Source organism: Ctenopharyngodon idella, chromosome 3, assembly GCF_019924925.1.
Source record: "Ctenopharyngodon idella isolate HZGC_01 chromosome 3, HZGC01, whole genome shotgun sequence".
Classification (NCBI taxonomy): Eukaryota; Metazoa; Chordata; class Actinopteri; order Cypriniformes; family Xenocyprididae; genus Ctenopharyngodon; species Ctenopharyngodon idella.
This window is the reverse complement of record NC_067222.1, coordinates 9,314,129-9,332,579: the sequence shown is the minus strand read 5'-3', so window position 1 is coordinate 9,332,579 and position 18,451 is coordinate 9,314,129. Positions and strand designations below refer to the sequence as shown.

Here is an 18,451-nt window from a genome sequence, read left to right as displayed (position 1 = left end):
AATCGCACGTCAGGTTCTGAGAGAGCTATTCAGTCCATTATAAATTATGATTCTGGCCGCCTCTGGAATGGATCAAACCATAGATATTAGCCTACCTGATAAATTCAAGTAAATACGCTGGAAATCTGCACTCATTCAAGGATGTGGATTAATTTCATGTACGGAGAAGGCACGGGCACCTGCAGGATTTCATCTGAATGTTTTTTTTTTTTTTTTTTTTTTTTTAATCTGAACTCCAAAAAGCAACGAAATTGTCAAACATCCATTTGGCACATGTTCACAGAGGAAAACGGCTGCTTATTCTCTCGATACTGTCTGTTTTACTGAGATTCAGTGAGAGAGCAGTCCAAACAAATGCAAGTGGATTCAGACCGTTTTGCAAAGGCGTTTTACCAATTCATAATTTAAAACACAATTTAAGCGTCAGAAATTAAACTGAATATACGAAGCGAAGCAAGCTTTTTTTCTTAAATATCCACAACACAAACAACAAATTGCTCGTCACTATAGCAACAGTAGACTCTCCGAGCTGGTGAAGGCGGGGCTAATTTGCATATTCATTGATCCGTGTATATTAAATGAGGCAAGGGTGTAGAGTTACATTCAAGCTATTTTTAAGGCATGAAGAAATTTTTTTCACTTGAATTTTTTTTTTTTTTTAAATATGTCATTTTGGTGATCAAAGATGAGTTTTAAGGGATAAAATAATTGACTACAGGGGGACTTTAAAATTAGACCACAATTCACACACCAAGAGACAAAATCCTCCACCACAGGTCCATGAGATGTCTCCTCATTTGCTAGGAGGCTCACAATAACAGTATCATCTGCAAACTTCAGTATATACCTATTGTCAAATGTACTACTGCAATCATTAGTATATAAAATAAAAAGCTGAGGGGAAAGAACACACCCTTGAGGGGAACCTGTAGAGGAACTTGGAAGATAACAAACCATTGACTCACACACACTGAGTTCTGTTTGATAAAAAATCCGACAATCCATCTTATCAAATTAAGATCCAGGTTAAATAGTTTCACAAGCTTTTCAGTTAACACATGTGGTCTAATTGTGTTGAATGTGCATGAGAAATTAATAAAAGCCAGCCGTGCCCTTGTTTTTGGAGTCTCCAAATGTTGAGCTACTAAATGCACAAGAGACTTATTCTACATAGAGAATACATTATCAATTTATATGTAAACATTTCACATATACATGTTCCTAAATTAACTGGAAGAAAAGCAATTTTTATGAAGCATGATTTCTGCATGAAAATATTTTCATGTTTAGACAAAAGTACATTTGAAGTTGCTGCATTTGGTAAATAAAATCTGAGTGCTTATGCTAATTAAAAAATTGTGGGTTTTTCCCTTTTTTCCATCCAGTTGTCTCTCTAATTAAATATGTCAACAAGAGACGTACATTGCAATGACTTCCTGGTGAAATAAAGATTATATCTTTAGGGGGAAAATAAACTCCATGAAAACAAGCACTGACAGGTTTGCACAGATTACGTAAAAATGTACTTAAATACCTGACTGTCACAGGGAAGTTCGACTTCAAACTGCTTTTTACTAAAATAAAGAAGAAGAGGTTATGGCAATGGTTTCACTATATGTGTCTGAAACTAAAACACAGACTCTCCAGCTATAGACATCATTATCCCCTGGATCATATCATGTATATACACACACTTTTATCCATCCATGTTCAAGTCAAGCAGAAAGCTGAGACAAAATTATTAATTAGCAGTTTATTAAATAATCTTTTTCAATAAAATGAGTATGAATGGTTTAAATGATTAAATTAAGTAATTAAATAATAAATGATTATTACTGAATGAATGAATATTTAAGAAAGAAAATAAACCACCACACAAATATGGCTCTCTTGAAGCAAAATACACACACCAGACTCTTTGGATCAACACATTTTACATTGATTTAATTTCTTTTTTCCCCATGCAATTTCTGATATTCAAAATCAGTCAACTGTATTGGTTGTACAATGTTAACAACTCTAAAAGCAAACTTTTATGCAGGACAACATGGTGATGCCAAGAAACGAACATAAAGTGCCCCTATTATGGATTTTTGAAAATGACCTTTCATGTAGTGTGTAACATACACTGCTCTCCAAAAGTTCAGAAACACCCCTGGCAAAGTGTGCTTTTGGACGATATCAGCATAAATTCTTATCATTTTTTGGTGCAAATACATTAAAGTAACTTGACATTATTGAAGACCAGCAATAATAATTTTCATTTTGATTACATAATAATGGCAATATATACATGCCAAAGTCAGACATGCCCCTTTGCCAGCTGTGATGCCTGGTTACTGGTTTAAACTGGGCCCAGGTTTGTAAAAGATTTTTGGGTCAGCACACCTTAATAGCTTCAACAACTGATTGCCAATTAAGTTTAGAATTCAATGAACCAATTAGAACCCAGTTTAGGTCAGATAGCCGCTAATGGTGGATATTTTGATGAATCGATATTTAAAATATTTAAAAATTTAACTGTTTATGTAATAAAATGTTTTCGTAGTTTGTATTGTCCCTTATCAGTGCAAAATGATCACAAATTAAAAAGGATTCATGCCAATATTGTCCAAAACCCCACTTTTTCAGGGCGTTTCCAAACTTTTGGAGGGAAGTGTAGCTCTGAGTGAATAAACTGCAAAGTTTTAAATCTGAAAGTGCACCGTATATAAAGTTATTGTCTCTCAAATGTAAGAGTCGACTCTGAGTCAATTAAACGAGTCGTTTGTAAAAACTGCTATAATTCTGCTGTTTTACACGCACCACCTACCCGCAAAGAGTGAATTGAAATATTCACCTTTATTTGACCCATATTTTTACACAACATACATACAGTGTTGTAAATGTTAAATGTTATCGACAATATGCAGTGGTGGTCAGAATTATTGGCACCCTTGGTAAATATGATCAAAGATGACTATAAAAATAAACCTGCATTGTTTATCCTTTTGATCTTTAATTCATAAAATTAGCAAAAATCTAACCTTTCATTGAAGGAAAAGAATTGAAAGTGGGGGGAAAATCACATTATGAAATAAATGTTTTTCTCCAAAACATGTTGGCCACAATTATTGGCACCCCTAAAATTTTTTATGAGTAAATATCTCTGAAGTATATTCCCATTCATATTTACATTTTTTTTTTTAGCACACCAGGGTGATCATGAACATGAATTTGTCCAGCCATGACTTACTGTTCCACAGGAGTATAAACATGAGGAAACACAAAAGCCAAATTCCCTTAATCATTCATCATAATGAGTAAAATCAAAGAATATAGTTCTGATGTGCAGCAAAAGATTGTTGAGCTTCACAAAATAGAAAGTGGCTGTAAGAAAATAGCTAAAGCATTGAAAATCCCCATTTCCACCATCAGGGCAATAATTGAGAAGTTACAATCAACTAAAGATCTTACAAATCTACGTGGAAGAGGACCTGTGTCTAAATCGCCCTAATGCGCAGTGAGGAGGAGAGTTTGAGTGGACAAAGACTCTCCAAGGATCACAGCTGGAGAATTGCAGAGATTAGTTGAGTCTTGAGTCTCAGAAAGCCTAAAAAAAAATTATCAAACAGCACCTACATCCCCACAAGTTGTTTGGGAGGGTTTCAAGAAAAATCCTCTGCTCTCATCCAGAAACAATCTCCAGCATATTCAGCTGTCAGACAAGACTGGAACTTCAAACGGGACCGGCTTCTATGGTCAGATGAAACTAAAAAAAGAGCTTTTTTGGCAGCAAACCCACCAGATGGGTTTGGTGCACACATGGATAAAAACTACCCCATGCCCACAGTTAAATATACTGCTGGATCTTTAATGGTGTGGGCCTATTTTTCTGCTGGAGGTCCTGGACATCTTGTTCAGATACATGGTATCATGGATTCTATCAAATACCAACAGATAAAAAAACAAAACCTGACCGCTTCTGCTAGAAATCTTATAATGGGCCGTAGTTGGATCTTCCATCAGGACAATGATCCAAAACAAACCAACACAAAAATGTGTCACTGAGCACAAAATGAAGCTTCTTCCATGACCGCCCCAGTCTCCTGACCTGAACCCTAAAGAAAATGAGTGGAGTGAACTGAAGAGAAGAAGCACTGACATGGATGTGGGAATCTGAAGGATCTGGAGAGATTCTGCATGAAGGAATGGTCTCTGATCTCTTGTCAGGTGTTCTCAAAACTCATCAGGCATTATAGGTGAAGACTCAGAGCTGTTATCTTGGGAAAAGGAGGTTGCAAAAAGTATTGAATTAAAGGGTGCCAATAATTGTGGCCAACGTGTTTTGGAGAAAAACATTTATTTCATAATGTGATTTTTCCCCCACTTTCAATTCTTTTCCTTCAATGAAAGGTTAGTTTTTTGCTAATTTTATGAATTAAAGATCAAAAGGATAATCAATGCGGATTTATTTTTATAGTCATCTTTGATCATATTTACCAAGGGTGCCAATAATTCTGACCACCACTGTATATTTCGACATAAATAATTGGCAAGAAGCTAAAATTTTTATTTGGGGTCGGGGGGCCTATACCATAATTCTGTAGTCCAGGGGCCTTTGATTACCTTAATGCGCCCCTGCTGACGACTGCTTCTCAAACCTCAGGGAGTTTAACTTAGGATTCACAATTCGATTGGTCTTAAAATATGGATCAATGCCCAGTTTATTTGGACCAGCTCGTCCTCTGAATCTCAACCTGTAAGTATGATTAATAATTGATTTTTATATTTTCTAGTGATGTTCAAAATTCATAGTTTGGAAGTTTTTTCTTTCTTAATAGTTATGATGAAAAAGTCTGTACACATCTGGCCTAAATTTTTATATTATGTTAGCGGTTTTCAGCTTCTCTTGGCATTCTGATACAGTTCCCACAGGTGCACCTACATAAAGTATAACAGTGACGCTGCTATAAATAACTAAGGTGACACCATAGAGAAACGTCCTACTCCATTCGTGATTGTGAATCAGTTTCTGGTTGATCGACTACTTCAGATGTTTCATCGTCGGACTCAGGCTCGAATTGATATGGTAAAATCTATGCTATCTTTTCTGTCCATACATTGTATACAATGTCTTGCGAATTGATAGCTGTCATTCAGTTATGGCAATGGGCGTGTGGTGCGCGCAGTAGACCAATCAGAGCAGTGTAGGCTCACGGAAAGGAGGGGTTTAGAGAGACTGATTCTTCGAACTGCTTCTAACGAATTGTTTACGAACTGACGTGAAATTAAATGTAGGCTATATTATGATAAAACAAAAGTGTTTTTTGACCTTGCATGCATGTAAACCTGTTGTAGGAGACTCCAAAACACTATTAGGATGGCACAATAGGGGCACTTTAAGAAATGAGCCAGACTTCATCTGAACTAAAAAAAAAAAAAAAAAAATCTCTTGTGGCATTAAAGACAGAAATTATAGCTCAGTTTGACTCAATCCTCTAACTTTTTTAAACACTTGTTTAAACAAGTTACCTAAAATAATAAAGTGAATTACAGGGAAATGCCAGGAAAAAAGGTTGCACTTTATTTTGAGGTGACGTAACTACATTGTACTCAAATACTCAAATAAGTACTACTGAGTAATATTTAATATACGGTTAGGGTTAGTGTTTGGTTTAGGGTTAGTTACTTGTAATTATGCATAATTTACTGTTATTACTATAGTAACATGTAACTACATCGCTTTAAAATAAAGTGTTACCAAAAAAAGATTATATTTAATGAAACTAACCAATTAGTAAACATCACAAAAGAACAACACAGATGCACATTCACTCTCTGAAGTCAGGCTGAATGAGAAACACACTAGAAATATACAGAAAATCAACAATGTATCACACCATGAATCAATGTCTTTGGAGCAACTAAAACTATATTTTCATTACATCTCATAATCACCTTACATTTTGTGCTGTTTTTTTTTTTTTTTTTTTATAAACTCCACCACCAGCAGCACCCATAACAGCTGTACTAATTATAGCTCCACCAAATACAAAACTTGCTGCAATGACTGCCATATAAAGTGCTTCTGATGCCTGGACAAATGTGGATGGAATTCACTATTGCTCCCTCTTCTTCACTCTGTTTCCTTGCTTTACGTCTTTCTGTTTCTAACCTCTTTTGAGCCTCAAACTCAGCTCCGATTTTCTTTATCATTCTACCTATCTTCCCTAGTCTTTGTCTCTCCTCTTCCTCTCTCTGTCTTCTCTCTTCTTCCACTCGTCTGAATCTCAGAGCATCTTCAAACATCTGATTTCTGTAGTGTCCTCCTCCATTCTGCTCTATCATTGTGTCAATCTTCTGCAGTAGATCATTCACCTGATCTCTGTTTCTCTGATCTCTATTGTTGAAGACGTGATATCTGCCTCCACATTGATCAACTAGATCTCTTAATCTACTGTTCTGCTTAATGATCTCTTCTACAGACTTTCCTTCCATCAGATCTCTATGAGTGAAGAGAATGATGGAGTATTTTAAAACTTCCTGCCCAAACAACATCTCAATCTGCTCAGTGATCTGCAGCTCTTGTTCAGTGAATCTCATATTCACATTACACACAATGAGAAAAGCATGAGGTCCAGGACTGGATAAATAAACACTTCTCGCTATCTCTGTCACTAACTGTGCTGGGTTCATCTGTGAGTGAATAAATCCAGGAGTATCAACTACAGACACAGATCTGCCTGAAACAGTGGCGTGAGCAACTGAACATTTACTGGTTACTGTAAATATACTCATCACAGATTTGAACGCTTTCTGTCCCAGTATTGTGTTCCCAGCTGCACTCTTCCCAACACCAGTTTTACCCAGAAGAACAATCTGTCTGGATGAGAGTCTGGAGACAGGAATATCCTGGATGTTGTTGGGAACACTTTGTCTTTTTGACACTGTATTAAAAAAACAGATAACAAAATACATTGTTTTTCTTTATTGCTATTCATTCCTTGCAAATGTTGCAACAAAAGAATACAAGAATGAGCAAGGAAGCATATTTAATTAATCACTAATGTGATTGACGGCTAAAATATTTCCTTAATATATCTAAAATAGACTTACCATTCTCCTTTTTCTTCAGGAAAACTGTAGTTATCAGAGATTTCACTTGGTCACTCGGTCCATTTTTCTTGTTGTTAAACACGTGAAATCTGCCCTCATATTTCTGAATGAGTTTCTTCAAGCTTTCAGTCTCATTAATGAGTTGATTTATGCTCTTGTTTTCTTCTTCCAGTTCGTCTCCTCTGGTGAAGAGAATCCAGGTGTTCTTCAGGTGTTTTTCTCCCAGCATCTCCTCAATCTTCTCTATAGTTTCTTGTTCTATTTCAGTGAATCCGTCTGACCGGAGAACAATGAGAAATGCACACAGGCCTGATTCACATTTCTGCAGAATTTCTTCATATTTCCTAAGCTCTTCCTTACTTTCTGCACCAGAAAATCCAGGTGTGTCATAAACAGTGACTGGTAATCCACAAATATCACCATCTTCAGAAGCAACATCTCGAGTGACTAAAGTGGAGCTTTTCTTTGATATGAAAGCCTGTCGTCCCAGTATTGTGTTTCCTGCTGCACTTTTCCCAGCTCCTGTTCTTCCCAGCAAAACCACATTTAAACACAGATTTGCCATAATGTTTGTTCCCTCTGTTTTAATTCCAGAGCCTAGAAATAAACAAAATCAACATGATGTAAGAAGGGAGGGGAAGAAATAATGGAACAACACATGGGGCTGTCTATCATGGAAACTATTTTCTGCAAACCAAATCTTCTCTTACAATAAAATATCAAATTTCATAATACATCTTTTAAAACTTATGTTAGCATTTCAAATTCTGGAAGGAACATGCAATTATAATCTGGTATTCTAAATTCTTTAAAGGTGATTTCTGCTACTTCCTATACATAATCAATTCATTTATGTATTTTAGCTAGCCCTTACAGATTCATTAGACTAAACATATCACTAAACATGCATTTTAAATGCCAGTCCAGTATGTTAACATTAAACCACTTGCATTTGCATCTGTGTCCTCTAGTACTTCATGTTGTGATGTAAGTGTCAAACACTGCTTTTTTAAAAGCTATCTTTGTAACTTCAGTGTCATGTTCAGATTTGTCATGCTTGTCATCCTAAGGTACTCTCCCATAATCAAATGATGCCCTTTATTCCAAAACCAAACTCATCATCACCCTTCTCCTCACAGAGACAGAAGACCATTATCACAGCAAAATCACAGAAATAAACAATTTAATCTATTTCCAAAGAACCAAACCATATCTGACATTAAAGATCATTACAGATTTATAACACAGAATCGTGGTTCCAAACTGACTGGAATGATTTGCATTGATATTCATATTAGTAACAGTATGCGTATCCATATCCGGTTTCATCAGATATCTCAGTGAACAGCACCAGAGTTTCCTACATGAGTCACAGCTGAATAATGAACATGTCATTATCATAATGTAATTTATCAAATCTAACCTCTCACACTTTTCTGTCAAACTGACTTACCATGGGGGCGATCATCATCTGAACATATGCCCACTGCAAAAACACAGCAGAAAAAAAAAATTGGTGAACATTAATATGTAATTTACATTAACATACTTACATATGTGTACACATACAGTAGGCATACATACATATACACACACATATATAAAGAACTTTCAGGAAAACCTTGAAAACACCATGTACATTTTGTTAATTTGTTACAGACACAACGTTAATTTGTCACCGTCATTATAACAATGACTTTTTTTTTTTTTCTGTAGGCCTACTTCACTTCTACTCTAGTTTGTATACTGCACTCATTTATTATTCAGTCCTCATATAAAACACACCGCACCACAAATAATAATAATAATAATAATAAAATAAATAAATGCTCATCTCTGTTGTATTAAATAGCATAAAATACCAATAAAAATAACACTGATAAATATATCAATTTCATCAAAACTGTAAACTGTAACTTTTCTGTTGATGTCAAGTCATTTAATGTAGACTACTCACTGTTCGGGCGAACCATATCTGGACTTCTTCTTTTTGCTGGAAAACAAAAAGAAATGTTTAGTGAATCTGATCAACAACATCATAATTCTCGGTTAAAACAATCTCCGTCGGCAGTTCTTCTTCATCCGTCATTGAACTACGAACGTAGTGGCAGGTCTTAATGTTTTTAAACAGGTTTCACATTTTTCAAAATGTATTTGCTAGTTTTAAAGGAATTAAATCTACGAAGTAGGCCTCTTGCTTCCTCATTCATAATGCCAATCGAAAACACCAGGTTTCAGCTCCAATGAAATGGGCAACATCAATCGCCGAATATATTTTATTCACAATCTGAGTCTATCCTTGACAAAGCTTTTGATATCCTAATTGACATATTTTATTGTTTATCAATCCTTACCTGCACTGTGCGCCATCTCAACACTAGACAAAACAGGCTAAACCGAAAGTAAAACTGTGGCAGACGTGACGATGAAACGCCTACTATTTACTCACCCGTTTGAACACATCGACAGATCGTCAGCTCGATGGTAAAGAGATTAACTATACATGTTCGATAGCAAAATATTATAAATGAGAACAAATTCACTTTACTTCACAGATCGGAGGAAAATAAAGTGAAACTAATGAATTAAATCTAGTTAGTTGTTTTTTTCCAATTCGAACGGCATTATATTAAACTATTCCATATTAAAAGAAAGTGTTTCAATGACCTGAGGAATCTGCTGTTCCTTAAGTGAACTTGTGAGGAAACACAATAAAAAAGAGCGCGGACTGGATTAAATCTTCTCATTATCACAGCCTGTTACATTAACCCTTTGTTCATTCGGAAGGTTCATCCCTACGCCCTAATCCCGTCAAAGGGTTTACTCTCCGGAGTGAGAGTTTCGAAGGGATGAAATTTGTAGGAAAGTTGTTTTAGTTTTTTTTTTTTTAGAACTCACTTCTGAGTCATCTCAACTACATCTTACTGTAGTAATATAAGCTACTGCCGGTCTTTTACGTTAAATATAGTATATTGTCTATGGAGTGAATTCGGGTAATCTGGGACATTTTTTGCAATTTTGACTTCTGCGGTTTATTTCAGTATCTAACTTACATATTAGATCCACACATTAGACTTTTCTGAAATCCCTTATATGTTTTCTAACCACACAAGAAGAAATAAAGTAGATATGATACCCAGAGGAGACATGCCACACCTATTAGTGTTTTTGTGCCAAAAAAATAAATAAATAAATAAATATCTGCCTGAATTTGATAATCTGGGACAGGTCACTTTGTAATCTGGGACATATGTATTAGGCCTAAAAAGTCTATATTCACCATACTCTATGCATGGCAAACACAATACCACCGATTTTTAAAAAGCAATATGAAAAATGACAAGTACAGAAATCTCAATAAGAATATGTTTATTCATAGAAATTTCATTAATTCATATACACATATAGGCTAGTCATATTTTTTTTTCATAAAGTCATGGATATTTTTACATTTTTTACATTTAAGTATTTTAGTTTTTTTGTTGTATTTTTTTCATATTTTATTTTCAGACTAATGACTCACATTTGTGATGAGCAGCTACAAAATACTCTGTGTGTGTGTGTGTTTATGTACAGAACATTGTCAACTGGGCTGGGCGCAGATCCCGGGGAGGTCCCCGCTCCTGCTCAGTGCTATACTAAACTAACTGGGAATTTGGGAAATGAAGTTAACGGGTTACTTCATCCTGATACCTTTGTTTGCTATTGGAATACATTTCCCAGATTCCATCTTTTTAGCATCTCTCTAGCTAGTTGGTTTGGCTAGCTGCTAGCTACTGTGAACTTAAGCTAACGATATAACCTCCAGTAGCCCACATTAACACCCATTTCTCATTATGGCATATATTAACATTAAAGTTACTTTTAAAGTATATCAGTGGTCTACCCCTAAATTGTAATGAGATCTACACCCTTGTCATTAGACTTATAAAGTCCCTAAATGCATATTTCCCCCATTTGAAGACTGTCCCAGAGTACGCAAAATCTCAATCATATTTGATAAAGTGGGACAATAAAAAAATGTTTGAAAAAAAAACTAAAACACATTTTCAACACTTTAATACGTATTTTGTTGCTTGAATAGATCACAAACATAATTTGACAACAATTAGGAACGTTGTCTTATTTATGACAAATTTATTTCCTTAACATTAATCTAGTCAGAATTCTATGTCATTGACCTTGTCATGCAATTCCCAGAGGAGCTTCTTGATTGACAAGTGCCCTGCCCCTTTCTGTGGCATCACCCCCATGAACGTCATGTAATTTCAGTTACATGACATCCATATTAATTTCTAAACCTATAGTAAAAGTCCTGTTGACTAAATTTTGTTAGAACAGGAAAGAAACACACTGGAGCTTAGGTGTCCCACATTACCCAATGTCCCAGTTAACCCGAATTCACCCTATTTGAAACATTTGAATAGACTGATAAAGGGAGCTGTAAAGTATTTTTGTTGAAGTACAGTGTCATTTTGACCATAGTAATATACCAAATCTAATTCGTATAAATATTACAGTAGGCTAGTATAGAAAAATACTATACATATTATGCGTAAAATCAAACTCCGAGCCTCCTGTACCCATTCTGTGATGTCAAACTGCGAGGCCAAAGTGTCCATCAGTTGTACCCTTCGAAATCCTTCATTCCGAAGAGCCCTTTGAAGTGGCCAGTTTTGAGCACTTCGGTTTGAAACGACCCTTCAATATGGCGGCCATGATTGTTTTCACTCTGAAATGCCCTTCGGAGGGCAATATGTCCCATTTGGAATTGTGGTAGATTCCCTACCCACCTCACTTAAGTTTACCTGGGGCTTCTCCTAGTCGACACCCGAGCGTCTACTGGCAACACTCAAAAATATTTATACTCTAGCACTGCGTCTCCTAGTTGACCACTGATGCTTCGAGTCAGTCAATGTCTTGACCCTTTTGAACACTATCACATGGGAATAAGGTCTTTAGTATTGCCTAACTTGCTGCGCAGCAATAACCAGACAGACTCCAGACTATGCCTTAGAATATGCTTTAATCACGGCCGGAGGAAAAGTCCACACAAAACCTTTTATATAGTGATATTATATGTATTTAGGGTTGGGGTAGGTGTAGTTGTTAATAAAAAATGAGTTTTTCTTAATGGAAATAATACAAATGGCAGGTAAGGGACCATGTAATAAGTCCACACGTTGCAATTAAATGAACACGCATTGATTGGTAACGACAGTATTCACTTATTCAAAACAAAAGCATAGCTTGATGACGCCTTGATTTCGCGGAATCATGGTGTTGTGTTTGTTCAAATAACACAAATAAAAGTCGGGACAAGGATGGGCAGTTCTTCTTTTTGTTTTTACTGTGCAATACCTGAATCACGAACTCCGTTAACACAGGTGTCTCTTTAGACAATTAACTGGCCAACCAATATCTAACCCAGAGTGGCCAACAGTGCTAATTCCTGAGTTTATTCTGGGTGTATTCAACTCAATACACTACACTTCCTCCTCCCCTAGATAAGAAAATCTCAAACAACAGTTTCACCTTTAACAAAACATTCCCCATACTAAAGAAATAAACTTATGCTACTGTATGACTATAATGTCCCATTCAAGCTTTCTTTTTTTCTTTTTATAAATCAAGACGGTGTAAGACTTGATTTTCCTGCTAAGACAAAAGCTGAGATCAAGTGCCCTGCAATAAAGCAATAAAACTCATCTGGAGAGAAGATCTCAAATAAATAGCATAGGACAACGCCTTGTCCAAACTCTCCTCAGACATCTATCAAATGTCTGAAGACACTCACACTCCACTGTGTGATGCATTTCCAACTCTCAGAGTCATCTTTGAGCAATTGATGTTATGTAGATTAAGTGTAGTTTGATATTTCCACAATTCTGCGTCAGGATAGGTCAAACTAAAGGCTCAATGAAAGGAGCATGTGGCACATCATGTGGGACCTTTTGATTTCTGTCTATCACTGACTTAGCAAGTTGCAGTATCGTGACTAAGAAAACTGTGTTTTTGTATGAACAAGCATGTGGCGGTTCAACTCAAATGCATTAGTAAACTCTGCACCCTCTGACTAAGAATCAGAGCTGGCGAATTTGTGTCGTGAGATCCACGCAAAACCGGGGTGTGTGACTCAAAGGAATATCGAGTCCCTAATGAATGAATAATTGAGAGTACAGGATACCCAGAATAAATCAAATATCTAAATTAATACATGACCAATGATTAATTCCTAATTAGAAACACAATCTAAGAGTAATAATCATTTGAAAATGGAGTCAGATTACATGAGCAGCTAAAGTAAAATTTAAACTAAGTTCTAAAAATTAAGTGAACTTCACAGGGGCGCTGAAAAGACATACATTATGCCTTTGCCCAGGCCATCAGAATCCGCCGTTGGGCTGACGGGTGGTCCTTACAAAGGGTTGGTGGTTTCCGTATATGGATAGGGTAACGTTTTTCTTCACAGGTTGGAATTGGTGTTTGTGGTGCTTCACTGGAAGATACAGTGCCATCTTGAGGTGTTGTTGTATCACTTCCACTGGTAACAGTATCACTAGTGGTGAATGGAACACTCACAAGACCACTTTCCAGAGGAACATTTGATAATCTCAGCTGATCAATATGTCGTCTCCAGGTGGTATCTGGTGCAATCTCAACTGTATATGACAGCGGTCCTGTTCTTTCTTTGATCTTTGCAGGTGTCCATTTGCAATCTCCTCTGTAGTTTCTAGCGAGCACACTCTATCCAACTTCTAACTCTCTCAGTTTTCCTCCTCCTTGTGACTGTTTTATCTGTCTGTCATGTACGGTTCTCCTCAAATTGGGTTTCAGCAAGTCCAGCCTTGAACGTAAAGGTCTACCAAGGAACAACATGGCAGGTGTTCGATTTGTGGTGACATGAGTTGCATTTCGATATGCAAACAAGAAATTGTGAAGCTTCTGGCTTAGTGTGTGCTTCTCATCTGTCATGGCCCGCATTGCATTCTTAAAGCTTTGCACAAATCTCTCAGCTAAACCATTTGTAGCTTAGTGGTAGGGCGCTGAGGTCACATGCTTGATTCCATTGTTCCTTAGAAAGATCTGGAACTCCTCAGATATAAACTGGGGACCATTGTCACTCACCAGCTGTTCTGGTACACCAGTCCTTGCGAAAAGTTCTCTCAGAACTATTACAGTTTGGGTGGCGGTTGTGGAGGTCATGCTGAACACTTCTGGCCACTTTGAACATGCATCAACGACAACCAGAAATGTAGTGCCCATGAAAGGACCTGTAAAGTCAACATGGATCCTTTGCCACGGTAACACAGGCCATTCCCAAGGATGTAGCGGTGCGGGTTTTGGCATCTTTTGTACATACTGACATCCTGAGCAATGCATGGTGAGCTGCTCGATCTGCTGATCTATACCGGGCCACCATACGAAACTTCTTGCAAGTGACTTCATCTTTACCACTCCAAGATGTCCAACGTGGAGCTCCTCCAAGACTCGAGTTCGCAACTTAGGTGGTACAACAGCCCTTAATGCCCACATGATGCAACCCCCATATAAAGTGAGTTCATCACAGCGCTGACAGAATTGTGTGAATTGAAGCTTCTGCTCTGCATTCCAGCCAGACTGTATCGCGGAATATACCTGGGACAATGCAGGATCTCTCCTGGTTTCTCTCCGAATCATTTAGCCTGTAACAGGAGAACATCAGCGTTAGCATGTTTGTGTGTTCTTTTGAATTCAATCGGGTATCTATGTCCTCCCAGAAACAACGTCCACTTTGCAGCCGTACTGCTGCTGTCAGTGGAACTCCTTTCTGAGGACTGACGATGGAAACCAACGGCTGATGGTCTGTAACCAAGGTAAATTTGTTTCCATACAGATTCTGACTGAACAGTGGCTAGATTTGTCAAAAACATGTTGTAGTAATTGATAAATCCAAGGAAGAACATCAATTACGAGACATCTTTCGGCTGTGGAGCCTCTGCAACAGCTCTTAGCTTGTCGTGACACTTGTGCAGACCATTTGCATCGATTTTGTGCCCACAATATGTGATTGTATCCTTGAAAAACTCACACTTATCATGTCTTGCACGCAGTCCATACTCTTCCAATCGCTTTAAAGGGATAGTTCACCCAAAAATGAAAATTTGATGTTTATCTGCTTACCCCCAGGGCATCCAAGATGTAGGTGACTTTGTTTCTTCAGTAGAACACAAATAATGATTTTTAACTCCAACCGTTGCGGTCTGTCAGTCGTATAATGCATGGCAATGGGAATTCCATCTATAAGAGTCAAAAAAACATGCACAGACAAATCCAAATTAAACCCTGCGGCTCGTGACGACACATTGATGTCCTAAGACACGAAACGATTGGTTTGTGAGAGAAACTGAACAGTATTTATATCATTTTTTTACCTCTAATACACCACTATGTCCAACTGCCTTGAGCATCCGGTTGGTGAGGTCTGAAAACGCGCTCTGATGACGGAAGTGATATCTCGCGCTTTGCTTCAATGAGTGTGAGTAATCACTTCAGGCATCAGAATGCATTCAGACCTCAACAACCGGATGCTCAAGGCAGTTGGACATAGTGGTGTATTAGACGTAAAAAATTATATAAATACTGTTCAGTTTCTCGCACAAACCGATCGTTTCGTGTCTTAGGACATCAATGTGTCGTCACGAGCAACTTTTGCACTGGGTACCAGGGCAACCCTGAAGTACCTGATCCATTGCTCTTTGCCATAAGGCCGGTGCAGAGGTGACACCGAAAACAAACCTGTTATAGCGGTACAAGCCCTTGTGAGTATTGACAGTCAAGAACACTTTTGATGACTCCTCCATTTCCATTTGTAAATATGCTTCTGCCAAATCTATTTTGCTAAAGAGCTGTCCTCCTGAAAGTGTAGCAAAAATATCCTCAGTTCTTGGTAGTGGATATTGTTCTGCCTGCAATACAGGGTTAACAAAGACTTTAAAATCCCCACGCAGTCTTACAGTTCCTACTTTCTTTACGGCAGGACCAACAGGAGGGCCCTGGGACTCCAGTCAACTTTTGAAAGTATCCCTTCAGCTTCCAACCGGAACAGCGTTCTCATCCAAGGTTATCTTCCCATTGATATGCTTCAGAGTTACTATTCCTGATTGAAACACTGCTGCACTTTTTCCAGTTTCTTTTGAGTGCACGGTGACGCAGGAACTGTGACTTGCAGATTTTTTATAGATTTCCAGTCCAACTGCAACTTTCTCAACCAGTCACGTCCCCAAAGTGCTGGTCCCTCTGTTCGTACTATGTACAGATCCAACTCACTCTGTTGATCATTGTACTTTACAGTCACGGGCATCAATCCTAAAGGAATTATGGGCTCACCAGTATATGTTTTCAGTTTGACAGGCGATGGCTTTAACTTGCTGTGCTGTGACATCACTGAAACGGCTGAACCTGTGTCCAATTCCATTCTGATTGGCTGTCCATTCACTTGAGGTGTAAGCCAGATTGCTTGTTTTAAGTCACTTTTCAGACTGTAGATTCCTAAATTCGCCAACACTGTATCACTTTCTTCATCTGAGTTTTCAGCAACAACATGCACATTTCTACTTTTCTTTTTCTGAGCCTTGTATTGTCTCTATCATTGTATTGTACATCAGATCGACATGCTCTTTGTATGTGTCCAATTTTATTGAACTTTATGCATATTTCGGTTTTGAATCTGCACTGATTTGTAACACAGTTCAACTTTCTGCATGGTCTTTTTAGGTTTACCTGCAGTGGTCACCTTGTTTACAGACACTTTCACTCCTGATCGCAGCTCCACTGCGTCTCTGGCAGCCGTTTCCATGGCGACAGCAATTTCATCCACACGTTTGAATGTTAGATCTGCCTCCGAGAGGAATCTCTTCTGTATACTCTCTTGTGAAATGCCACAGACTAGACGATCTCTCAGCGCGTCATTCAGTCCATCCCCAAACTGACAGTGTTCTGACAACTTCTTTAATTCGGCGACATAAACTGCGATTGACTCTCCGGCGTTCAATTCCGTTTATGAAATCTGAATCATTCTGCAATGAGCAGCGGTTTTGGCGCTAGATGCTCTTGCATTACTTTCACAATGCTGTCAAAACTAAGATCGGCAGGCTTCGTGGGAGCAGTGAGGCTTCTCAGCAGTGCATAAGCTTTCCCTCCTATAGCACTTAACAACACTGACACCCGCTTGTCATTATCAGTGTTATTCGCTTTGAAATACTGCTTGATTCGTTCACAGTACAAAGTCCAATCATCCGTAGCATTGTCAAATGCACCAACTGTTGTGTTTGTTCTTCTTTTTGTTTTTACTGTGGAATACCTGAATCACGAACTCCGTTAACACAGGTGTCTCTTTAGACAATTAACTGGCCAACCAAAATCTAACCCAGAGTGGCCAACAGTGCTTATTCCTGAGTTTACTCTGGGTGTATTCAACATGGGAGGTGTCTTCTTTACGTCCACAGCCAGTGGAAAAGAATCCAACGAGACTGACGCTGCATTCACACAGGACGTTGGCGTTAATGCTTCTCATTTGAAACTGAATTGTGGTTTCTGTTGCGTTGCTTCACTTGCGTTGCTCGCAGCAGAAGTTGAAGATTTCTCAACTTTTCAAGCACCAATGCAGACATCAGCCAATCAGATCACAGACGCTAGCCAACTGAGTTCATGCAACACCAGAAAGTAATGTGATTGGCTGTTGTACTATGACAGTCACGTTAGCTCAAGCTTCAGACACGCCCTCCGTCAAGCGCTGATGCCGACGCCCCGTGTGAATGCAGCAGTGTTGCCAATTTAGTGATTTTGTCACTAGATTTAGTGACTTCCCCGCCCCTTTTGAGACTTTTTTCATAAGTTTAGGGACAAATCTAGCAACTTCTTGGAAAAACCTTATTTAGATTCTTATTTTGCCCACTGATTCTTATTCATATTTATATAGATCAATGATTTAGCCATTATGATGTCATCTAGTGACATTTAGCTACCAGTTTTAGCTACTTTTAATTGAAAGCAATTGGCAACACTGGAATGCAGCGTAAGGCAGAAATCATATTCATGGATGAGCTAGTGTATTAAAGATATATTAGCATTACTGTAGTTTGAAGCTGGGTGTTGGAGCAGTTGCTAATGAGAGAGAAGCGCAACACACGACTGTGGAGCTTTCATTATGCCACAGTCGCTGCTACCGCTTCTTCTGGTGAATCGTATGTTGGGTAACACGGCACTGTTTTATCATATTAGATACATTTGAGTGTTGAAAGTTGTTATAATGCTACTCTGTGCGAGACTTCTCTCGGTGGCTGCTATGAGACACTTGTTGCACACTGCAGTA

The 18,451-nt window shown here is 38.0% G+C and overlaps 3 protein-coding genes across 12 annotated transcripts in view; 1 reads left to right on the top strand and 2 right to left on the bottom strand.

The window, feature by feature from the left end:
- LOC127509865 (putative leucine-rich repeat-containing protein DDB_G0290503) overlaps positions 1-18,451 on the top strand; it is a 427,110-nt gene that overhangs the window by 307,179 nt on the left and 101,480 nt on the right. The gene's annotated exons all lie outside the window — the stretch shown is intronic.
- Positions 1-18,451, bottom strand: part of LOC127509969 (DLA class I histocompatibility antigen, A9/A9 alpha chain-like) — a 421,940-nt gene that overhangs the window by 323,536 nt on the left and 79,953 nt on the right. The gene's annotated exons all lie outside the window — the stretch shown is intronic.
- The window catches only part of LOC127509921 (GTPase IMAP family member 8-like), an 82,543-nt gene continuing 65,830 nt past the window's right edge, over positions 1,739-18,451 (bottom strand). Inside the window, exons 1-5 of one of the 2 annotated variants that reach the window (XM_051889279.1) lie at positions 9,453-9,507; positions 9,056-9,091; positions 8,552-8,584; positions 7,099-7,695; positions 1,739-6,929 (exon numbers count right to left, since the gene is read on the bottom strand). In XM_051889279.1, the coding sequence (XP_051745239.1) occupies positions 6,013-6,929; positions 7,099-7,695; positions 8,552-8,584; positions 9,056-9,091; positions 9,453-9,468 (1,599 nt within the window). In that variant the 5' untranslated portion in view covers positions 9,469-9,507 and the 3' untranslated portion in view covers positions 1,739-6,012. Of the gene's footprint in view, positions 6,930-7,098; positions 7,696-8,551; positions 8,585-9,055; positions 9,092-9,452; positions 9,508-18,451 lie in introns of those variants that run through there. The other variant, XM_051889280.1, reaches the window with a different exon arrangement.